This window comes from Podospora pseudocomata (genome assembly GCF_035222375.1).
Source record: "Podospora pseudocomata strain CBS 415.72m chromosome 1 map unlocalized CBS415.72m_1, whole genome shotgun sequence".
NCBI classification, from domain to species: Eukaryota; Fungi; Ascomycota; class Sordariomycetes; order Sordariales; family Podosporaceae; genus Podospora; species Podospora pseudocomata.
In genome coordinates, this window is record NW_026946363.1 from 5,763,481 (window position 1) to 5,787,200 (window position 23,720).

The window sequence follows — 23,720 nt, forward strand, 5'->3', positions numbered from 1 at the left end:
TCAGCCATGGTCAGACCTGTCATAGACTGACCGAAAGGTGACCGTAAGGACCCGGCCTTTTCTTCCTCTTATGGCCCCATATTATCCGGCCGCAAAAGAGTTCCCTGGCGAAGTGTGCGAGCTCCCGCAGCTTCGAGACAAACAGAGAGCGGAGACCCTGACCCCGGTGAGAGCAGACCTGGCTTTGTCTCCTGTCGACCTGTTCAGGACCACTTCTATCCACCTGTCAACTCTGCATCTTGTAGTCCTCGGAGACTCAGCATTTTTGCGGGTTTCTAGCAGTTTGAGAAGGAATAAGCTTAAAAGATGTCTTACCTTGCCACTCCGTTTTACGGAAATGTGAACACGGAGGCACAATCCACAGTCCTGCAACGGCGAGACACCTCAGCAGGTAGGATTTGCCGTTGTATGCAGAACTTGGCTTCCTAGGGATTTGACTAGTGTGAGAATTAGCATGCTTGTCTGAGGAGCGAGAGGCCGGCGATCCATCTAGCGGTCCCACAGCGAGATGGCAGAACAAGATGACCCCCTGTCCCAACCGGGCTCCCGATTCTTGCACAGCGCGACGTGGGCGGGCGGCGCGCGGTGGATGGATACCCAGCTGCTTGTAGTGGCCTGCTCCCTATGAACAGGCAGTCCGCGCCGGCACCTATGGGCATGTCGACGGACCAGGGAGGGTGGCTTGCACACGATCTCTCCACCTCCAAGCTCCATTCCCACTCTCCCTCTCCAGGTGCTCCTCCTCCTCCTCCTCCTCCTTCGTTTCCGTATAGTCCCGTCTCTGTGTGTGTTATTGCTGTGCTTGCGGTGGCCAGCATCCACCCATCCCCAACCCGGGACCTCGTCGAGACAATTCATATGATCTTTTTTGTACTCAGGCGCGCCCTGTCACTCTGTCACATCTTTCTCTCCTTCTCGCACCACTCCGGCGGGGCCATTCATCAACACCACAACATCTGAAGGAAAAGCCGCCGAGGACCCTGCCGACTGACTGCCAGGCCAAGTGCAGCAGCTCCCCCCTTCCTTGCTTCACCATCCTCCCAAGGTCTTGCGCAACCCTCCCTCCTCCTTTTCCTCGTCGGTTTCTTCCTGAGCACAGGCCTATACATACGGAGCAAGTGTCACACGGAACAAGTGATATTCTTTTTTCTGCTTCTTTGTGTGCGTTCTTCGCAGAACTATTTCCGAAGAGAAAAGCCACTCCGACGGTTTTTCTCTCTTCAAGCTGCAAAGCTTGTTGCCGCAATCTCGCATTTCGTCGACGCAGCGCAGTCCAGCGGGAGCAGCTGCTAACTGGGCCGCTGCCCAGAATCCACCCCACACCACCACCACCACCCCCCCCAGCACTTGCCCGCCTGCACACAAAGGCCTGTGCGGTTAGGTGGCTCTCCAAACGTGGGGAACCAGCCATAGCCAAAACAGCAGACTTGCGAACTTCTTTGCGCCAGGTTCCTTCATCCAGACCACACCTCACCACATACTGTCGAGAAGGTCTCATCCATTGTACGACGCAATGGCTGCGAGCACGGCGATGCCGTTCTCTACCATGAGCCCTCTTTCTTCCATGAATCCCACATCCACAGAGCACGACTGGCGCTTCCCCCGGAGACCTCAGGACGCTGCCCACAACCAAAGATCCAAAGCTGATCGAGTCACCGCAAATGCACACCCAGGCCAGCCGACCACCGGCCAGAGGATAGCCACCACCGCAACTTCCTCCGCCCGTCCGAGGTATCCTGCTCTGCCCTTTGACGCTCCTGTTCCATACAATGGCCCTTACCATGGATTGCTCCAAACTGCCGCCTTCCCCCCTTTTGAGCGCACCAGCCCCAATGTCGTCCAGGGCTTTGATGAGATGCAGAGGGAAGACCCCTTGGCTACACAGATCTGGAAGCTGTTCGCGAGGACGAAGCAGCTCCTCCCCAACCGGGACAGGATGGAAAATTTAACGTGGAGGGCGATGCATATCAAACTGCAAAAGGCCAAGCAGGCCGAGGAAGCCAAGTAAGTTTTTCGACTTTCCCACATGGAATTCTGGGAATACGCCATTGTTGGTGAGCTCCGCTGACTCTCCGGACCCCCCTCAAGACGGGAGCGTTCGCGTGCTGCGGCACTCAATGCGCCCAGCGGAATCGCTCAGCAGTTGCGCCAGTCATCGGATCATGACGCCATGAACTTGGACGAGTACATCAACCATGAATTTGTAGGGACCCCATCTGGCATGGCACTTACCCCTGGATCGGAGAGCGCCAGGCAAGCCGATGAACGCTCCAGCTACGCCACGGCCTCTGCAATCCCCATCAAGTCGCGCAGGGACGCAGCACAGCCCATGATTCCGCAATCTGTTCCTGTGGCCGCACATCAGCGCGTGCCAGAGGAGTTCGGCTATCTCCCCCGGCAAGTTAGGAAAACGAGCATCGATGAGACAAGCAGAAGTGTAAGTCTACGGGCCGACCCCCCTCCCGCGTATCAACTTGTGATTGTGTCAAGGCATCCGCGTTGAGGATCAGGTGATCTGACCTTGTCAATGTGTCTGTAGAACCGGAAACGACCTGCCAACTTCTCTCCGCACGTCTCGGCCATGAACAGTGGCTTTGGAACCGGCGGACTGGACGCTGATCAATACTCACTCGATAACAACAATTCGCAACAAAACACCATGGCACAAGCGAACAATCAGCCAGGTGTTCCATTTCCCCTGGACACCTTCCAGCTCGACAATGACCCTATTATCACCTCTGCTGGTCCTTTCCAGCCCAACTTTACCTTCTCGCCATCGACTTCGCCTATGGTTGCTCATGATCACTTCTCTGTTTACAACGGCAACACGATGCAACCAAGCTCGCTTGCTGGCGCAGACTTTTACTCGCCTCCTGGCTCTGCATATCAATCTGCAGTCTCCACCCCTCACCCACTGGGCGAGGGCGGCGAGGGGTTTTACTTTGCTTCCATGGATATGCGCCAGCGCCAGCAGCCATATCGGCCGGGCCCGTCCGGTATGAACAACACCCTCAGCCAGCAGTTCAGTTATCCGAACAGCGGCAACATGATGTTCGCCGCGACGACCTCGAGCGCCGACCCCACCTCTGCTTTCACTGCGCCGAGTAGCTTTGGTCACATCGATCCGTCAACGGTGTTCGGACAGGATCATGCTGCTCGCTCCCCCGGCGTTGGCTTGGGCCAGGATCCGCCCATGTTTTTTGGGGGCGCCGAGTCGGATGATGAGGAGGGCGGAGTGTTTGCTGACAGAAACCTGTCGATGACCATAGAAGACAGCTTCGAAAGCTCAAGCTCGTCGTTGGCGTGGGATCCCACATTGCCCGGTAACTTTAGCACGCAAGCTGCGAGATATCCCGCCGGGCCACCCCGTAAACATGTCGCGATCGGGGGCACGACGACCGAGTTTGTCGATGCGAATGGGGATTACGGTCTGGCTAGATCTCACTCTCAGTCGTTCCGCACGACCAATGGACGCCAAATCAAGATGCCCCGGACGGCATCGACACCAGGATTGGCCAACATGGCTCATTCCTTCGGACAATCGAACCCCAACTCGCCGCCGGGTGATGCCATGTTCACTGCTGGCCTCTCATCCGTAGCAGCCAGCCGGCCTTCTTCACCTCCGCCGGGATCAATGCACGGTTCTACCACGAACCTCCAGGGCGCCGGTGGCAACCAAGGGGACAGCAGTGCTCCCACCATGTGCACGAACTGCGCTACAACCACAACACCTCTCTGGCGCCGGAACCCCGAGGGCCAGCCTCTTTGCAACGCCTGCGGCCTGTTCTTGAAGCTTCATGGAGTAGTCCGTCCGCTCAGTCTGAAGACTGACGTAATCAAGAAACGCAATCGTGGATCAGGGTCCAGTTTGCCAGTCAGCGGAACCAGCACTCGATCGAAGAAGAATGCCGCTTCCAGCTCTTCTAGCAACCTGTCGGGCGCGACCGGCCGGAAGAACTCTACTCTTTCCATCACTTCCAATGCCAACCCTCCGCCCACACAAGTGAGCACACCTCCGGCTGCCCAACACCGATCGAACAGCGTTCATGATGGCGAAAGTCCCGCGAGCGGCCCCGCCTCGGGGGGCAACACGGCTGGGAGCACCCCTACTAGCTATCATGGTAGCGCTGGCTCTACCAGCGGCGTGGTTGGTGGCAAGGGTGTTATTCCGATTGCCGCAGCACCACCCAAGAACACGCCTGGTCCTGGCGCTGTATCCTTGACCAGAGCCGCGACTCTTGGTTCGAAACGCCAACGTCGCCACAGCAGATCTGCTGCCGACCAGCCTTCGAGCAGCATGGACATTGATAGCCCCGAGAATTCGACAGGTTCGAACGAAGCCGCCCGATCAGTTGGATCTAGCAGCGGCTACTCCTCAGCCCATGCCACCAACAGTATGGGCTTTACCAACGGTAGCAGTTTCGGCGTGTCTCAACGCCCTACCGGCGGATCGGGCTCCAGAGGCGCGCCCGGCAACCAGTCCTCTACCATGTTGAGCGGTAGCGGTACAGGCGGCCAGCCCCAAGAGTGGGAGTGGTTGACTATGAGTCTCTAAAAAGCCGTGCGTTTCTTCAGGCGCAGGGAATTCTTACTTGGGCATTGGAACCCTTCTCAGTCTCCGATCAACCTCGAGCCTTGGTAATTGGTTATTGGCCAGCCTCCGAGTTCGGTCTGAATCGGACTTTTGAGCTTTGGCACGCGGCAGACTCTACAGGACTATCGGAATCAATATCAAAGCATGGATTTATAACCATGCTTTGTCTTTCTTTTATTTACGTTTGTCGTGGCTTCTTTTTGGTGTATTTCTTTTTGTATAGGGCTTTTCTCTGATACCACGATGATTTTGACCTGGTGCTGGGCAGACAACGGGGATGGCGTGGTCGATGACGCTGGCGCGTTCGCTACGAAACAGCCTCGATGGTAAAGCGTCGCAACGCTCTTTAATTTCGGGAGCAAGGCGATTGGTGTGGTGGGAGTCCCTGGGTTACATTGAATAGATCGATCAGGCGTTGCGGAGATGGGTGAGGAGAGAGGGGCGAAGTTGACTGCGGGAAGAAGGCTAGCCGTGATGTTATGTTTTTGCGGCATGGCTTCGTCCGGCCCGCGTTTTCTGGTCTTTTTGGGTACTTTGTCTTTCTGATGGTGGGGCTTCAGCGGTTTTTATTACACTCGATCAAGTGCCCATGGGACTGTTTCCTTTGCAGCGAAACTACAACTGGCTGGCATATGTTAGATTTTGGTTGACGCTTTCCTTCTTTTGTCTCCCGGTGTGGTAATGGGCATCAACGTGGGCCTCTTTGCTGATGATGGGCGAAGTGGGCAGCGGGATTCTTTTTCATCATCTTTTTCCTTTCTTACAGATTCTTGTTAGACAATCCGGGATACCCTAGTTCGAGATGAGATGGGCGGGATGGGGAGCGCGAGAGAGAGAGAAGAGACAATGTTTTGCTGGAATCCTTCGTTTTCTTCTCGGGGTAGGAAGAAGGTTGCACGCCCAGACACACACGAGATGGATGTATGGGAGGCCACAACAATGACGATGATGGATGACAGCGGGTCAGAATAGCAGGAGAGGGCATGATGATGAATCTCTTTGCGTTGTCCACGCAGGGTTAGGTTTCTTTGCCGACCTTTTTGAAGGGAAGATTGGCAATGAAAGGGATACCTAATTTCCGACTAGCAGGGAGAGGAAAGCGTGTTGTAGCAAAGTATAGCAACAGGTATAGCAAATGGTTTGATATATACATATATATATATATATATATGCATACAATTGGCACACGTGAATACAAAAGGTCTTGGCCAGTGTGTGATGCCTGATGTGGCTGGGGAATGCCATCACCCGAAACGAGCTACTCGTTTGACACTTAACTTGAAATATCATTATTATTCAGACACCTCAACACCCATTCATTATATATACCACTCCTATCTCACACCTTGCCCTCCCTTTTGCCTCACCCGTCACCTTCTCACATGTTCCCCATAATATTTCCCAACCCCTTCGCCAGCTTCCTCCCCCACCCCGGAGCGTACCCCATCTCCACCACCCCCCTAGCAAACCTCGAGCTCCTTTCTTGGTCGTTCACAGGATACCTCATCGCAGGCGGGATACTCGTCCTCACCCCCCCAAACCACCACCAAGCCCCAAACCGATCTTCACACACCGACTTGACATTGCACAACCCCCTCAACCCTTCCTCCCCGGCAAACCTCCCGTACCCACTGCCCGCCACCCCGCCAAAAGGTAGCTGCACCGCGTACGTAGCCCCAAAGTCGTTGACCGCGATCATTCCCGCCTTGATCTTCTTCACAATCACCGGTATTCTCGGGTCCGTCTCCCCTCCAAAAACAGAACTTCCCAGCCCGAAATCGGGAGCGTTGGCTACCGAGAGGATATCCTCCACCCTGTCGGAGGGCGTCTTCATCACCGTCATCACAGGGGCAAAACACTCCTCGTTGGCGATGGCCATGTCGGGAGTCACGTCGACCAGCAAAGTGGGAGTAAAGTAGTGACCCTTGGGGTGGTCAGGGTGGGTGTACCTCCTCCCGCCGGCCAGCAGTCTCGCCCCCTTGGAGACGGCTTCCGAGATGAGCGATTCGAGGCGGGAGAAGGAGCTGTCCGAGATCATGGCGCCCACGTCCTTGTCTTGGCCTAGGCGGAGGGATTTGACGCGAGGTTCGAGGAGGGAAACAAGTCTGTCGTAGATGCCCGGGGTGGCGATGATGCGCTCGATGCCGATGCAGTTTTGTCCCGCTGCCTGGAAGGAGCCTCGCAGCAGGGTTTCAACCACGCGGGGGACGTCACGGTCGGGCAAGGAATCGAGGATGATGGAGGCGTCTTTCCCTCCGAGTTCAGCCACCACGGGGATGAGGGCCTTCGCGGCAGAGGCGGCGACCTTGTGGCAGACGGGGCGGGAGCCGATGAAGGTTATGTGGGAGATTCCAGGGTGGGAGGTGAGATGGGAGGCGGTTTGGGGCCAGCAGACTACCGTTTGGATCAGGGAGGGGTTGTGCCCGTGTGCGACGAGAGCACCTCGCGCGATCGAGGTGAAGTAACCGGATGACCAGGCGGTTTGCTCAGAGACCTTGACGACGATGCCGTTGCCGGAGAAGAGAGCCGAGATGACGGGGCCGATGAAGTTGTGGAAGGGGTAGTTCCAGCTGACCAAGGCCGCAACAACACCGAGGGGTTCGTGGTAGACCGTGTTGCGCTTGTAGCTCATGAGAAGGTTGGTAGGGCGGCGGGAGGGGCGGAGGGCCTTTTCACCGTGCTTGATGGTCCATTCGAGCTTTTCGGCCGTGACGAGGATCTCGCCGAGCTGGGCGTCGACCATGGATTTACCGCTGTCGAGACAGGCGACGCGGCAGATCTCCTCTTGGTTGTCAAGTACATGTTGAAGCAAGGTTCTAAGAACCGCCCGGCGTTCGCGAAACGAGGTGGTGGCCCATTGCTCCTGGGCGGCCTTTGCTTGCTCAATGGCACGGTCGATAGCGTTCGAGGAGGAAGGGTTGGCGAAGCCGAGGAACTGGCCTGTAGCCGGCGCATAGCATTGAACAGCGGTAGATCCAGAGACCTGTTGAGTACAAGCAATTAGTCTCCTGGTATATTCTAATATGATGCAGTGACCGCCTGCGCACCTTGATAGCTGGCTCCTCGAGAATCTCGGCGTTCTCAGGAACCTTCGGCGACGGGACTCGATAGAGGATGGGCTTGTCGTTCTCCCGAACAGCCATATACCAAACAGCAAACAAAGCAATCCCAGACCAGACAATCGACCATGCGGACTCGGAGATATCAAGAGACCTGAAAGTAATTAGCAACCAATCTTCGCGCCATCATCAATCCTCGTTGCCTACGTTTTCTCCTGTATCGCCAGGCGCAGCTGGATGAGCAAGCTCCTGGGAGCCTCCATCAGTGTCTCCGCCATTGCTGCTGATTTTTCAACTGCAATTGACCTATTCACGACACTGTCTGGAAGCTTTGGTGGTGACGCGACTGGGTTTGTTGCGAGAGGAAGCTATGGGCACACAGCTTTGGCGTGGGACGCGATGCTTGGTTGTTCCCTTCCTCACACCACTTTTTTGCGGGTCGTGCCATCTTGGCAGGGGCCGGGCTTGGCGATGGCCCCCTGACAACCAACATCAGATTCTACAGTTTCTCATAACCACAAGTGGCAAGACATACAAAATATTCGATAGAGAGGAAGCTCTCACTAACATTGATAATAAGGGATGTATGCAAAATTGACTCTCCGACTAACTCTATACAGCGCAGTTGAATTGTTGTATGTGTGGGTGTGTGTGTTTGTTTGTGTCGTTTTTGAGCCCACCCTGCCCCCTTCTTCCCCAAACACAAGTACTACCACCACCACCCACCCGCCCCCCCCCCTCCCCAGCAAGTTCAAACTCCAAAATATTGCAAATGCACCATCCAAACGCCGGCTTCATTAATCTCAGAAAACAGTAAACAACAGAAACGACCTGTGTCTCGCAAAAAAAGGAGAGTATTCTGTCTTGACCACCCACCACCACCACCACCACCACCACCACCACCAAAAGGCCAAGTCTTGTCTGAGTTACAACCTCCAAAAACAACCTTCCTCCCAATCAGCCCCTTCCTCTCTTTTCCATCCCCACCCTCACCATCTTCAAGCTCTAAACGGCGCGATGGGTGCGCCACACAGCTCTACGTGGCAGAAACACCCGGGATATCAAGAACAAAAAAGGAAAAAGAGAAAGATTCAAAGACACCACAGAGGTAAATCGAGGAACAGCGGAGAGAGAAAGAGCAGCGATGCTGCCCTGCAACAACGCGTGTGTCGTCCCGGAACCAATATAATATACAGTCGAGTTTTCAACCTCCAAGAGCAAACACGCCTCCACAACACCAAATCATTCAATGCTTTGCTTGGAGAATGCCGATAACCCCCGTTTCCTGACCGTGGTCAGGTTGAACCTTCGCTGCCCCGGCAGTCCTTGAGCCGAATGGCTCGACTCAATCCTACTGAGCCGCGCCGCCGAGGTGAAGTCGTTACTGGCCTCGAAGCTGGGACGGACCCGATCTATGGATCGCCTCACTCGGTCATACGACGGCCTGGCACGGTCTATCGAGGGCCGGCCAGGTCCGGTAATTTCTCTTTGAATGCTGTCAACCGGCTCGGCCTCAGGGAGATCCATGGACTGCCGGTTTTGCATGATGTAGTTGGTACCATCGCTGCCGTTCTGTGCGCGTGTGTTGTGCGTGGCTGCGATGGAGGGAGGATAGATAGGCCGCCTGTCTTCGTCCACGCTCGCATATTGAGCGTGCTTAGACTTGCGGCTTCTGCCCGACATCTTGCCCGAAGAGGCTGAAGAGCCCGTAGAGGTACCCTCGAGACCCTCGGACGCGGCAGCTGCAGCGGCCACAGCCTGCGGATCATCGAACAAGCCCTGCTTGGCCTGCTCCCGAATGATGTCCACATCGTAAGGGAACGTCTGCTTCTGAATGCATTTGACCACGAGACGCGGAAGCAAGCAAATAGCCGGCGTGACAATGAAACACATCCAAAAGGTCAACTCCTGGTAAACCTGGGGGGCGGCTTGGTAGAACGTGACAGCGTAGGTACTAGCCGTGTACACTCCAGTCCAGAAGAAGATGAAGATGTCGCTGATTACTATGGCGAGCAATGTCAGCCAATCCCATCGGTAGGTGTTGATGAGAATGTAGGCATTGATCGTGAAGACGGCCGGGTGGGCAATGTAGCACCCAAGACGTGTGCGCTCTGCGATGTCCAATCCGTTGCCGGCTGCTGTGGCCGTCAAGGTGACGAACACGAATGGGATGAAGAAACAAGCGGCGGACTGGTAGACACCATCAGCCATATATGCCCTGGTGTGAACGTTAGCTTGAGCCTCCACTACATCTGCGGAAAGGGGAATGTTACTTACCAGAACTTGGTCTGTGTCCATTCCTTGCGCTCAATGCCACGTCGATAGAGCTGGGGCACCACCAACGACACAGTGTCCGACACATCCTGGTCCAACACACCCATGAGGATGACCGGCACCGAGGTGAAGAAGAGGTTGAACATTAGGATATAGGTATACTCGTAGATGTAAGCGATGTCGAAGTTGCAGTAGATTTGGAACCAGAAAATGGCAAAGGTCCAAATCATGTTCTTGTAGAAGAAGTTGCTAATCGACTCTGCCAAGCGCCGGTAGGACCATCGACCGTGAACAAGAACAAGCCTCTGCAAGAAGCGGAACTGTCCAATGGCATAATCCGAAGACATGACGGCTTGACGACCTTCGACACCAGCAATACCGACACCAACGTCGGCTTCCTGAATCATGGCCACATCGTTGGCACCATCACCAATCGACAGGGTCATGACATCGAGACCATTCTTGACCATGGCAACCACGGCGGCTTTTTGGGCGGGACTGACACGGCAGCAGAGAACTGACTTGCACTGCTTGCACAAGAGCAAGAACTTCTGCTTCAGAGCATCGCTGAGCACCCAGCGGAGGGTGAAACCGTCGATAACGAGACCGTGAGTAGCGGCCGGGGGTTCGTGGTCCTTCTTAGCCATCTTAAGCTCTTCGTCACTGCCAGTCATCTGAAACTTGGCCAAACCGTTGTCGAGTTGTTCTTCAGCGTGCGTCAGATAATCCTCTTCCGAAGACATGCCACTTTCATCCTCGTTAACCTGGATGCGAAGAAGGTCCATGTCGTTGTGCAAGAGGTTGCAAGAGAAACCGATGTTGATGGCCGTTTCGACCTTGTCGCCAGTCAGGACCCAGAGCTTGATGCCGGCATCGCCGAGAAGAGCGATGGTGTCAGGGACACCGTCCTGAAGTCTGTCTTCAATAGCCGTGCCGCCCAGCAGGGTCAAGTCACGCTCGATCTTATCAGCAACCTCCTCGAGCCTGTCCTCGCGGTTTTCCAGCGCGGTGGCGGCAAGGTCGTGCTCCTTTCGCCACTCGCGGTATTCTTCCTCGGAGAGCTCCTTTTGTGCAATGCACAAAGTACGGAGACCCTCGATGGCGAACATCTCGAGATGTTTGGCGGTTTCCTTGCGAAGTTCCTGCTGTTCTCCTTTCTTGAGACGCGAGTAAATGATGCTGTCGGCACCCTTGCAGAACAAGATGATCTTGCCGTCGGGCATCCTCACGATTGCGCTCATCCTCTTTCTGCTAGAGTTGAATTCGATGGTGTTGAGAACCGGGTAATGCCTGTCCTCGCCCATGACGTTGACGTTGATCCCATCGTTGGCGGAGCCGAGGACTGTGAAACCCATATCGCGGGCGGTTGCCACCAGGGCAGCCTCATCTGGAGATTGAGCCTTGAATTCCATCTTAGGAGGGTTGCCGGGAACCTTCTCCGCGATTACTGTGTGACAGAGAGCAAGGGCCAGCATGAAATGCGCGTTTGCCTCTTGCTGTTCCCTGCCGTTCTTACCAGCGAGATCCTCCACAAAATCAGGGGCAATGAAGGTCAAGTCCTCGTCATGCAGGTACGGGTTCTCATGGAGCGAACGAAGGCCTTCCAGGGCCCTCACCTTGGCTGCGGCGATCTCGGCCCGGATCACCTTCGCCTCGTTCTCAACGTCGATGCCCATACGCTTGTTCATGCCGGCCTGTGCCTCTGTGTAGGCCTCGCCGTAAGGTTGACCGTTGATCGTGGCTTTCTTGAACTCCATGACGTTTTGCGTGAGTGTGCCTGTCTTGTCCGAGAAAATGTATTCAATTTGACCGACGTCATCAGAGATATTCCAGGACTTGGGGATACAAGGCTGGTCGATCTTATCATAGTACATCCCAATGTCGCTGTAGATGAAGTAGGCCTGTAGCGTCCGTACAATTTCGAGCGAAATGTACAGGGAAATCGGAATCAAGTTCTGGAAGACGATGACAGCAGCCCAGAATGTGATGAACCCCGTCAGTTCCGGCGTTGAGCCGATGGAGCCATATTCAAACCAAGCGAGCGAAGCATCGTCCTTGGCCCAGGTAACACCGTTCACAAAAGCAGCCACCAAGCAGATCGCCACGAGAATACCCAGATTGCAGATGACGTTGAAGTTCAGCTCGCGAGCGATGCGGGCCCGCTTACTGGGCGTGATACCTGCATTCATCATGATCTTGGTGTCGTGGCCGGTGAAGACAACGATGCCGAGAGCCCACTCAGTATTGCGCAGATTGCATCCGCGGAGAAGCATGTTGTCGATGCTGATAGGTTCCGACATCTCCCTGGGCTCCCCTTTTGGATCCCAGGGGACCTTTTGCTGCCACTTGATTGTACCATTGTACTTGTAGAGATTTGCCTGAGGCGGCTCGCTTTCAATCACGAACCGAGCTCGTTCGCAATCACGGGCATGCTTCAGAGTACGACCACATCGAAGGGCGGACCGAACTTTCAAGTTGGTTTCACCATCCAGGTTCTTGGTTTCGACGTAGCATGCACCATCGGGATCCGAAGTCGCGAGAATGATGATATCGGCCGGAAGTTCGTCGTCGTTGTAGATACGGACAAAATCGCCCACAACTAAGCTCTTCCAAGCATCCCTGTGAAACCTGGCCTTACCAGAGATCGGAACGTCTGGGTTTATCATATCACCCTTGAGCGCTTGGAGAAGAAGGCCCTCATTTTCCACGGCGGTGGAGGTGCTGGGAGCCTCTTCATGATTTCGTGGCAACGGCGATGGTACTGGCGTCATTTGAATTTCTTCTCGAGCCGAAACAAACGAGTTTCGTGACATGGGTGATGCGACCGCCTCCCAGGGTGTCGTCCTGGTCTCAATCGACATGCGCGGATCGACCGACTTCGACTTCTCCTCGGCAGCGTGTTCGTCCTTCTTCCATAACCCCTCGATGGCACGCCAGAGAGCTCCAAAGAACCGCGAAGTTGCCTTCTTTATCCTCCGCCAAAGAGAAACGTTGTCCTCCTCCACATTCACATTCTCGACCCCGAGTAGCCGATGAACGGGGGCATTGTTGAGCTCATTATCCAGGATCGTCCGTCGGTAATCTTCGATGGCGTCCTTGACTGCGGTAACGCAGATAATAAAAATTAGGGGTACGGCGTTAAGTCCAGGATTAACGCCACCAAAAATAGGGAAAATCTGCCACAATGTTAACGATGACACCTGAAGCGTTGACCGTTCAATCGAACCCAGGGGCCACTCACAACTAGAATCACTATGAACAAGAAGAATATGTTGGCGACATTGTGAAATTGAAAAAAAAGGTTTTTAGGGATAAAGGATAATGGCGTGTACTTGGCCGTTCGGATCTTGTTTCTCGTAAACTGTCGAGCCGGCTTGCCTTCTTCGTCCTGGAGTTCGCGTGGCAACGGCTGGCCAAAATAAAGTTGTCTTGGAGCAGGGCCGCCCTCGTCGTGCGCACTCTCGCTCTGGGTTTCGACCTCTTCTTCTTCTGGGACAGCCTCCTCGGGCTGCTGTAGCGAACCTGCTCCTCCAGATGCCCTCTTCTTTTCCGACGCGGTCCGGTTGTGTTGTTTCCTGCCTATCAGTGATAGACGCTTCTTCGTCCCACTCTTCACCGTCATCTTCCGGGTGGCCCATCGTGTCCTCTGCATCGATATTTCCGGCCCCAAGTTATCATTCCCCTCTTCTGCCATTGGTGGAGAAGCCATGTCGAGGAGGGGATTCCGGGCAGCGCCCGATCAACCCACTTGCGTTCGCCAGGCTGGCCCCGTCCGATACCGTCACCGATTCGACACCAGGGCAGTGAATACGGCCTAGGCTACCCAAAGCAACAACTCGGATCGTATACGTGTCGTCGAGTAAAAATAGTCCGGGGCCAACAAAAGGATGGCGGGACTTGGGGGGAAAGCGCCTTTGATGCTGTGGCTCGTGCTGTTGTTTCGAAAGCCAAGCAAAGCCGTCCGTCTTCCTTGCGAGCCAGGCGCGTACGGTGAAAGAATTGCAATCTTCTATTCAAGTTGCGACGGCGGCGGTGGCGAACAGAAAGAATCGGGGTCGTCGGGAAGCGTGGCCGAGATTGGGACCGGTGGCAGAAATTGGTGGTGCTCGTGATGGGATGGGATGGCTCGCGGGTGTCAGGGTGTATGTAGCAGGGAGAGATTTTGATGCGCGAGGACGAAACGGGCAGTAGAAACGTGGCGGACCGGATGAGCCGGGGTTGTTGCAGTCAGCGATAGACCGTCAAGCACCTCATGATCCAGCGGAGACGGGCTCGCAAGGAAAAGCCTGGATGTGCTGCTGGGAGGTCTGCATGAACGGGAGGGAAAAGAAGGAGAAAAAACTTCTGCGAAACTGGACGTTCTCCAAAAGGGGACACGCTCCAGGATGGAGATGGCTGTGGATTGCAGTGCTGCACGCTGCGTTCTTCCCAGCCCAGAAGGCCACAACTGCAAAACGGGGGCTCCCGCTGGACTTCGTTAACTTCGGGTCCCTGAATTGGTCAGCAACCCTGTCCGTAAGCTCTCATTTTACGGCGTCGCGGCACAAGGTGTGGGGCACCCAGCACACTCCAGCCCACCCCAGCCGCCCGGCTGCTGTCCAACGTGTAACTGCCAGCCCGTAGGGACGGTTCTATGATTTCATCTCGAGGGACTTTTGGAGGACTCTTTGTCGGCATGAATCCACGGGGTGCAGATGCCTGTGCTACGCTGTACATCACTGTCAAATGTCCATCGAGTCCAAGTGCCTCCATGCGCCTTTCTCAACCAGAGACAGGGACAATAATCACAATGAACCATTCACCAACAGACATCTCGCACAAGGGCTCGGCAGTGAACACCGCCTTCCATGTGCTGCAACGTCCATGTGGATTAGTAAATTCAATGTGGGGCAGCGGAGACTCATAGGAAACTTCCAATTTGGGGCCTCGAAGCGGTCGACGATCCTCTGCAAGACATGGACCGTATGAGCGCCCTTCAGACGTTTGCAAATACACGAAAAGTGTGTCCGCGCCAGTCGAACAAGAAGCCAAAGAGCCATGGGCATTCCAGCACATAGTGGCACGTACAAGATCCTAACCTTCTTCTCAGCCTTCTGTTTTGTAGTTCTACAACTATCTCGAATTTGTTTCTAGACTACTGGGCCTGCTTGCTTTGGTCTCCGCACAGTACGCCATCTCGGAGTTTGACTTTAACCCGGGGTGCCGACATCGTTGCAACTTAGATCGGCGAAGAATAGCTATTGGACGATTGGAAGCATCGAAGCATAAAAAAACGACGCTACATACGCAGCCCGGCTGGCCTAGAAGGCGTGCACAACTCGCCTAGCGGTTTTTATCCAACTCTTTGCTCTCCGACGGCTTAGCGGACTTCGAAAATCGGCCTTTTGGGAAACCATCGCATCCGACACCAAGAGCGCAGATATTGTTGCGGCCTTGATGAATACACCGAACAGTGTGTGCTTCAGATCACGACACGGACCGAAACTGGGCATCAGACTGTTGGCAGCGCCACGCTGCCTATGAATGGCACATGGCGGGCTTTCGTCAGCACCGCCACGCCTACCAGAATATCTAAATAGTTTGCGCACTCACCTCACCCATCAGATCGATCACCACCTGGCGGCATGCTCGGCACCGGGACCCTACCCTCAGCCACTTTCTCTGGGAACCCTCGGCCCCAAGGGTCGTCGCAAGTGAGAAAAACCGTTGCCTTGTGTATCACAAGCTCCCGACGATGTCATCATGATGGGACAGGACTGGTGAGACATCAACCCCTTTCAAACTGTGCCCCAGGGGTCAGAAGTCTTCAGCCCAATCAGTTCATGGGGCACCTCAAGGTTCCGTTGTCGATGATTTCTGGATGGGGTTTCATCGCAATCCAGGAAGTCAGCACCGAAACTTATGCGTGGCCTTCCGCAACCTCCTGCTCACTTAACCGCCCTAAATGTGGATCAATAGGGGTCTTTTACCTGGATGGTGAGGTTTGCTCAACTGCTTTACCAGAAAATAGACTTGGAACGGTAGCTATCCCAGAAGACACAATCCCATTGTTTCGAAACGCGGTCTCCAAGGAACAGACACGGAGTTAACCGAGCGGGCTGGCATCATGCCAGATGGCGGCCCAGCCCCCCTTTCTATCCCCGAACACGGTGAAAGCCCGAAAGGCAGACATTCTCTGAGAAACTCCGTGAGAGTATCCCGAGGCAGTGTTGTTTGAGTTTCAGCCCCTCGTGTATCGCACCGTGTTCTGCAGGGCTTTCTCACCGTCAGGATGAGATAAGGAATACGGTATGCACATATGGGGGTTTAGGCTTTCTTGTCTTTGTTCCATATTGTGTAGAAGCCGAGCACAGACCAAGGGGGGTTTACCCATAGTTTATAGTGGAAGGCGCGAAATATGCTGTGAACGCGTCCACTGAACGCGCCTCGCCAAGGCACCCTTTCAAAGCGATGCTTCAGATTATCTCGAGACACTGGAAAAGAACTCAGCCAATCAAGTAACAGAGCGACTTCATAATTCATCATGTCGAGTAATACCTTTATCACAAGCTTCTTTAAGCCAAAAGTGGAGGATCCATCGAGCCCTCCCCAACAACCCCAAATCGAAAAACCATCATCACCACCACCACCACCACCACCACAATCACCATCCCCGCCCCCACCAGCACCACCCTCAGCCCTACGCTCACCCTCTTCCTCACCGCTACCGCCTTCTTCAACACTGCGCTCATTTTCTTCGTCACTGTCACCGGTCAGGAAACCTAGAGACAGGAATGAAGTGATCAAAGGCTCAGATGATGAAGAGGATGATTCGGACGACTCAGACGCTGATGCATTTCCTGACATTTTCACCTCTCTCCCTACTTCGGCCCCAGCTCCGGCCTCTACCCTGCTAGCAACTCCAAAAGCAAAGAGAATTGCTGTCGGGGTCTGCTCATCACCACTCACAATCAACACAAAGCACAGGTACGACATCAAAGCCTTGCTTGAACATGCAGAGGCGGATCGAAAATTGAATGAGAGCCAGCAGCGGCTTGCTGCTGCCATGGCTCAAGGCTCCCCAACAAGGAAGGACAGATCTTCGTTCAGCGCCAGGCCGATCACTGGCAATCGCGATGCCATGGAGGCTATTCTCCCGGATCTAGACAGCAGTGAGGATGAGGCTAAGAGAGGGAGGAGACTTCTCGCTGTTAAAAGGACTGAAGCGCTGGAGGTGAGGCCGGAGTGGTATTTCTTTGAGGAAGAGACTCAGGTCGACGACGGCACCTCTATTACGGCGAGGGCAAACTTCCCAGAAGCTAGGGCTACGGGCTCATGGTCATTTTTAGCTCAGGAAAAAGGCAGACGGGAAATACTCGAAGATGGGCTGCCTTATTACATCCAAAGCAAACAGGGCGATCTACCAGATGATATCTTCCTCTGGGTTCTGGATGAAGTCCTTCACGAAAAGTCTAGAAAGCTCCGTGAAGAGTATTTAAGACTTCTTGGAGTCTGTCCAGCGCAGGCAGCGCGGGTCATGGATCCCGACCTTATCGTTCAGATGTTTCGAGACCTTGGAGCCTCCAAACACGCCCTCGCACCAGCTTCTCAACAAGATCAAGGCAACTGGCTAAGAAAGAAACCCTATTCCGGACGAGACTGGACCCCCTTGCAAACCGTCCTGCGCATTCTATCAAAAACCGCCGAGGGCCTCTCAGTCCCCTCCCTCACCCAAGCCATGGTTATCCTCCTCCGCCTAGGAATAGACAACATCGTCCGCGACGACCCAGGCGTGGCACAAGACTTTCAGGACTGCCTTCCCCGCATAGTCCAAGCCGTCCCCCGGGAAGCCTGGAACAATTTTGTAAGGCTCCCCCCCTTTCCTGTCCTCCCAGCCTACTCGCTAACCCCTCTCCCAGTGCGGCGACGTAACCGACTCCCTCTACTCCCACACCCATTCCCCAGCCCTCCGCTCCCTCGCCATCTCCTCCCTCCCCTTCACCCACCCACGCCTCAACGAACTCCGCCGCCGCCTAGCCCTAACCTTCCTCTTCAACGAACCCCAACGCGCCCGCTCCAGACCAGAAGAAACCTTCTCCATCCAGTCCGTCCTCGACCTCCTGGAGCACTCGGAGCACTTCATCATCGACAGGCACAGCAAAGAGTTTTACAACCTCCGTGCCATGTCCGAGATGGTCGCCGTCGCAGTAGCCGACGGTTGCCCCCCACAGGATGGGACAAACGAGGCCGCTCACAGGCAGTTCAACGCCGAAGTAGACCTGCTGGCCCGCCATGTGAGGAACATGTACTCGCAGATTCCAGATGGCAGCGCGGCTCACTCGTCTAAATGGGAGGCCAAGGCGCAGCTCAAGGACTTTGAGGCGATGTTGCTGAGAGTGATCAGGACGAGGGCAAAGCCGGTGGGTCACATTTTCAGGTCCGAGGACGAGGAGGATCAGGACAAAAAGCCAGTCAACCAGAGTTCCCTGACGGAGTGGATGCTGAGGAGGAAAAATAAGGCCAAGACTGAGCCGTCGACTCCTTAGGGGGAAGTCACTGCAGGTCATAGTTCAATTATGTAGGTGTTGATGCATAGTATTTGAATTGCTTTGCTCCTCCTTGTGGTTTCGTGGAAAAGAACGCCCCCCCCCCCCTGTAATATAAACATACAAACTCTTGATACCCGCGCACGCCATGCTACTTTGGCTTGCTCAACACTACCAACACGCACGTTGAATCATAGAAACAACAATACACTTTATCCGCCACCTCCTCCTTGTCTACTACTCAGTCATGAACCCTACCCCAAAGAAACATAAACAGGAATAGGAAGCTTAGTCAAAGAACTTGCGGTTGGGGTTCTCGCCAAACAGAGCCTTGCGCATGGCGGGAAGGGCGCTCTCCTTTAGCAGATCCAGCCTGGCCTCCAAAGTGTTGTCAATGTCGATCTTGCCGTTGCCACCAACAATGATCACACCACCGGCGCTGCGTAAATGATATCATGTCAGCAGATGTCCTGAAACCATAGAAGGTGGAATGCGTCTCACCTCCCCTCAGCAACCTCATTCTCCTCATCAATCGTCGCCTTGACCTCCCTCCCCGTCTTCTCCTTATGCTCCCCCTCCGCCTTCTCAATCGCATTCTTGACCAGCTCATAATCCGCCTTCCTCGCCCTAATCTGCAGCTCCGGCTCGTTCATCGCATAGAACCCCTCCAGAATCAAATCCTTGAGGATGCCCTCGTACCTGCCCTTGTCCTCGGTCCCCTCGCTAAGCCTCTTCTCGGCCGCCTGGAAGATGTCGTCGAGCAACTCCTGACGGGCACCCAGGACGCGGAGACGGGTCTTGTTGGCGACTTTGGAGCGGGTGATTTGCTGCGACATGGTGGCCTGCTTGAACTTTTTGGCGTAGGCGGCATCGATGGCGTCGGTCTCCTGGAGGACGAGCTTGCCCTTTTCCATGGAGAATTCTTCGTTGGCTTTGATTTCGATTTCGCGGGCTTTTTCTTCGGCTTCTTGCTTGATGAAGGCGGTCATTTTGCGGAGTTCTTGTCCGACCTGGAGGGAGGGGCGTCAGCCATCTTCCCCTCCTTTGGGTGGTGTTGAACCCCATTGCAGCCAGCGGTGATGCTGCACCATAGGTGATATGTTTTGGGGACTTCTAGAACCAGAAGACATACCTGGTCGTCGGACAAGGCGTGAATACTTGACATGATGGGCGGTTTTGTAGTTGGAACTCGTAGGGAACTATGTGATACAGGTTCCGCAAGGACAAGCGGGAGGGGAGTCGTTTAGAGGATGCGATATGCTCTGGCCTGGCCGCGGTTGTAGATGATCTCGATAGGCTTGCGCGGGGAGGTTTATGATGATGTGAGCCTTCACAGGGAAATGTAGCTGTATGTCTCTGGGCAGTGGTATTGTCGATTAGAAAGTCAATGGGAGGTTGCGGTGCCGCGCAGCTGTGGCTCCTGCGATGTCATTGGAACCAACAGCTGCTGACAAGCAACCGCCCCCCCCCCGGTCAAGGAGCTCGCAATGGTGGGTCTGCTTGAGTAGCCCAGCCACGCGTTGCATCCCCCACCTCGGACTGATAAGATAAAGGACCGGGAAGTCAAGCCACAGCTTGGATGAAAGCCACAATGCCACCTGATGTTGGCATTGTGCTGGCACATGTGGCTGGTGCCCAAAGTATGCCAGGTCTGGTGATGCAGGCACGCACCGACAGCCCCAGCTGAGCTGTGTCTTGGCCTGTCCCTGTCCACTGTCGCCGAATGTCCCCACGGTGGAAGTGACGGGGAGAAAGGCCAGCGTTTCGTCTGCGAATCGTTGCTCACCCGCTCATCTCGTGTCCGAATTGTCTCCAGATCCACGATGCGCCGCTTTTGCGAACCACATCTCTGACCGTTCCCGGCAAACAACTTGCTGAACCCGACCGCGGTGGCCCAGTGGTCTCACAGCTCTCATACCGCAACCAGGAGCAGCGCCGGGCCTTTTTAGTGGCTTCTCTTCCCCAGGCCCAGAACACCGTGCCTCAAGATCGCAGTCCCCCGTAAGCCAGCCTCGACCTCGGCCACTGTGGATTTGAACGACACGAGAAACACTCATACGCTGGGCTGTCTGCAAACCATCTGCAACAACAAACACCCCATTGCTCCCTTCTGATCGAGTGCCCGGGAACTGGTAGCGTCATTGAGTGACGTTTCCTGGCAGCGGTCAGACGCAGCATCTTTACTCTTTCCCAACGCAAACGGTCGACGAAGCGCCGGCCCACGATTCAAAGTTTCCACGCCTACCACCTTTTCGATACATTCTTCGAGTAAACAGGCTTTGGGCACCTCGTCTATTTTTCTTTCTTTTTGTTTCCCTTTTTGTCCAGTTCAGCTACGATTTACGACTAGTTCCATCCGAATCCTAACCACCGATTTTCCTTTTGCCTATTCCAACATTTCAGCACCACAACGATTGCCCATGCAAACACAATAGGACACCGTTTACTTGCCCTCGAGAACCGCCGGAGGACTGGTTGTCTACTGGCGCAATGGGGCTTATAGGCGGCTTGTCTCCTGGCGGGAGCATTGCTGTAAGTTGTCCTCCGACATGATGGGAAACACCTGGCAGCAGGAAAGTCGCTGACAGCTCCCTGGTGACAGCTCGGCATTATAGTCGGCCTTCTATCAACCAGTGTTCAGAGCTTGGGTCTCACACTCCAACGAAAATCGCATATTCTCGAAGACGAAAAGGGCCCTTACGATGTTAGACGCCCGCCCTACAGGAGGAGGAGGTGGCAGCTGGGGATGGGAATGTTTATCATTTCCAACGTGCTGGGGAGCTCTATCCAAATATCAATGCTTCCTCTGCCGGTATTGTCGACATTACAAGCTTCCGGACTGGTGTTCAACTCGATTTGCGCCACCCTGATACTCGGAGAACCGTTTACGAGGTGGTCGTTATGGGGGACGTTATTGGTCTGCAGCGGCGCCGTCTTGATTGCCATATTTGGGGCGATTCCCTCGCCGACACATACGCTTACGGAGCTGCTGGATCTGCTTGGGAGGCGGCCGTTTGTGATTTGGATGTCGTTCCAGGCGGTAATAGTGATTGCTATTGCGGTGGCAACAGAATTCGTCAGCCACTTTACGACATGGATGCAGGATACACGGTTTCGTCTGGCAAGGGGTTTTGCGTATGGATGCATAAGTGGCATACTATCTGCGCACTCGCTCCTGGTTGCCAAGTCAGCTGTGGAGCTCATCATCAGGACAATTGTCGATGGGGACAACCAGTTTGTACACTGGCAGTCGTGGATGTTGGTTCTGGGTCTCGTCACGTTGGCCCTCAGCCAACTCTACTACCTTCATCGGGGGCTTAAGCTGGTCTCGACGTCGGTGCTTTACCCCTTGATTTTCTGCGTTTATAACATTATCGCGATTCTGGACGGCCTGATTTATTTCCGTCAGACAGACCTGATAGGCCCGCTCCGCGCATGTCTCATCGCCCTTGGAACAGCTATTTTACTATCTGGCGTTCTCGCGCTGTCATGGCGCCTCAGCGACGAGCAACATACCCCTGGTGTCGGCCAGTCTTCACTCGCACCTGGTCTTGGCCTTGTGGAGGACACGGACGGCGAGGAAGAGGAGGAAGAGCTCCTGCTTCACTCTGCACTTGGTGATGAGGAAGAAGCCCGGCCGCTACCGCCACCACATTACAGCAGCTACCAAACTTTTAAGCCAGCTCGTACTTCCTTGGAAACCCCTACTGAACAACCGCCGGTATCACCATTGGTCATGCCAAAACGACAAAGGCCAACGGCACGCTCGATGAGGACAGTCTCCAACCGCTGGACAGAACGAGCGGAGATCTGGGACGAGCTCGAAGACAGAGAGTCACCAGAGCCCATGCCCCCTGCTTTGAACAGACGGCGGTCGACTACGCTGCCAGCTAGGGAGACAATCGCTGCCCGTCAAGCGATAAGGAGGGGTGTGACCGACTTTCCCATTCTGGGCGATGCACCAGCAGATACGGAACCATTATTACCCTCGTCAGCCTCGCCAAGGAGGGACTTTAGGCGAAGAAGGAAGTCAACTGGCTTTCCGGGATTTACCGCACGAAGAAACTCATCGAGGAAGACCTCCGGCGGTGGATTACAGGACGCGGTGGGGAACCTGTGGAAGATGAGGTGGTGGAAAGGCAGCGGCAGTAGGTCTGCTAGTACCACGCCGATTCTCCCGACGACGGAGGATTCGGCGACTTGGGGCGGTGGGGCAGGAGAATCGTATAGAGATACCCCTGTGGAAACATATAGAGATGAGGAGAGTGTTTCGAGAGATCCAAGAGCTGGGAGAAGTAGATCTGAGTCTGGGGCAAGGAGGCTTGTGGGTGATCAAGATGAACCTCCACCACCGCCAGTGTAAAGGAAAGCATTCATGGCCGGCGTTGATTAGGGGTTTTGGGTTGAGTTAGTTTTGCTTAAATTCAGTTGTATATCCAAAAATGCATTATCTTGAGTTGCATCGTTCGATGCGGGATTAGTCGTTGTTGGCTATCTTGTTTGCTGACTTACGAAGTCCGTCTGCTGTATGTCAGTAACAGTTGCTGGCTTGGAATTCGCCAACTCAAAAGATATCATCAGGGTCAGACACCTCGAGAGGACCCCCGAAGAAGCTTGTAGTCGAAACCTACAAGGCAACGCGAGTGATCTCAGGTGTTGGCTAGAACCTACACCGAGTCCCTCGCAGACTCCTCCTGGTTGTGGTCAGCTGTCAACCTCATGATGGGAGTGGCCGAACATACTTGACGGCTGTCCCACCTCCCTCCACCAGCCAGCACGATGCAACGAGAACCGCAAGCACCACCCGCCCTCTGTCGCCGGCATGGCGCAACACAGCCGGCCCCCTCCACCAACCGCCTTGACCTGTCACAAATCCGGGACAAATACACAGGTCACGCCCTCCTACCGCGACGCTCCATCCACCAGCATGGTCCGGCATAGGCCCCGGGGTTTGGACGGAGGAGACAGGTCTTGGGGATGGGAAATGGGGTAAACATGGCTTTTGAGGGTAGAGGAAGGGTGGTTATGGGGAGGTCAGCTAACTGCTGACTTGTGTGGTGAGTGGACATAACCCAAGATGAGTCACCATACGGTGAGTTTGGGTGGGAAGAGGGGCTATTCTTGGTCAAGGTGAAGTTGTGGGTAGGAAGTTAAGAGAAGTAAGGTACCTAGGGGGGGAGGTTGGAGAGACATGGATGCACGCTGATGGGAACTGATGGATGGAATGATGCTGATATTTTCGGGGGAACAAGAGGATTTGTTGTGTTG

At 54.7% G+C, this 23,720-nt stretch overlaps 6 protein-coding genes across 6 annotated transcripts; 3 read left to right on the plus strand and 3 right to left on the minus strand.

Moving 5' to 3' along the window:
* Positions 1-1,309: 1,309 nt before the first annotated feature.
* GAT1 (Sodium- and chloride-dependent GABA transporter 1) lies at positions 1,310-5,734 on the plus strand. Its single transcript, XM_062886356.1, has 3 exons — positions 1,310-2,004; positions 2,089-2,437; positions 2,540-5,734. The coding sequence occupies exons 1-3, from the start codon at positions 1,514-1,516 to the stop codon at positions 4,553-4,555; spliced, it is 2,856 nt and encodes a 951-aa protein (XP_062749432.1). The 5' UTR covers positions 1,310-1,513; the 3' UTR covers positions 4,556-5,734.
* Positions 5,735-5,781: 47 nt separating this feature from the next.
* MSC7 (Meiotic Sister-Chromatid recombination aldehyde dehydrogenase) lies at positions 5,782-8,067 on the minus strand. Its single transcript, XM_062886357.1, has 3 exons — positions 7,861-8,067; positions 7,642-7,807; positions 5,782-7,577 (listed from the first exon to the last, which is right to left on the minus strand). The coding sequence occupies exons 1-3, from the start codon at positions 7,929-7,931 to the stop codon at positions 5,973-5,975; spliced, it is 1,842 nt and encodes a 613-aa protein (XP_062749433.1). The 5' UTR covers positions 7,932-8,067; the 3' UTR covers positions 5,782-5,972.
* Positions 8,068-8,895: 828 nt separating this feature from the next.
* Positions 8,896-13,636, minus strand: DNF1 (phospholipid transporting ATPase; the record flags this gene model as incomplete). Its single annotated transcript, XM_062886358.1, has 3 exons — positions 8,896-9,871; positions 9,931-13,103; positions 13,169-13,636. 3 exons carry the CDS (start codon positions 13,634-13,636, stop codon positions 8,896-8,898), a joined length of 4,617 nt encoding a protein of 1,538 aa, XP_062749434.1.
* Positions 13,637-16,375: 2,739 nt separating this feature from the next.
* QC762_119240 (uncharacterized protein) lies at positions 16,376-18,713 on the plus strand. Its single transcript, XM_062886359.1, has 2 exons — positions 16,376-17,770; positions 17,826-18,713. The coding sequence occupies exons 1-2, from the start codon at positions 16,451-16,453 to the stop codon at positions 18,450-18,452; spliced, it is 1,947 nt and encodes a 648-aa protein (XP_062749435.1). The 5' UTR covers positions 16,376-16,450; the 3' UTR covers positions 18,453-18,713.
* On the minus strand, positions 18,486-20,547 carry VMA4 (V-ATPase V1 sector subunit E). The gene is made up of 3 exons (XM_062886360.1): positions 19,585-20,547; positions 18,954-19,462; positions 18,486-18,891 (listed from the first exon to the last, which is right to left on the minus strand). The coding sequence occupies exons 1-3, from the start codon at positions 19,615-19,617 to the stop codon at positions 18,741-18,743; spliced, it is 693 nt and encodes a 230-aa protein (XP_062749436.1). The 5' UTR covers positions 19,618-20,547; the 3' UTR covers positions 18,486-18,740.
* QC762_119260 (uncharacterized protein) lies at positions 20,076-22,933 on the plus strand. The gene is made up of 2 exons (XM_062886361.1): positions 20,076-20,984; positions 21,055-22,933. The coding sequence occupies exons 1-2, from the start codon at positions 20,943-20,945 to the stop codon at positions 22,813-22,815; spliced, it is 1,803 nt and encodes a 600-aa protein (XP_062749437.1). The 5' UTR covers positions 20,076-20,942; the 3' UTR covers positions 22,816-22,933.
* The last annotated feature ends 787 nt before the right edge of the window (positions 22,934-23,720 follow it).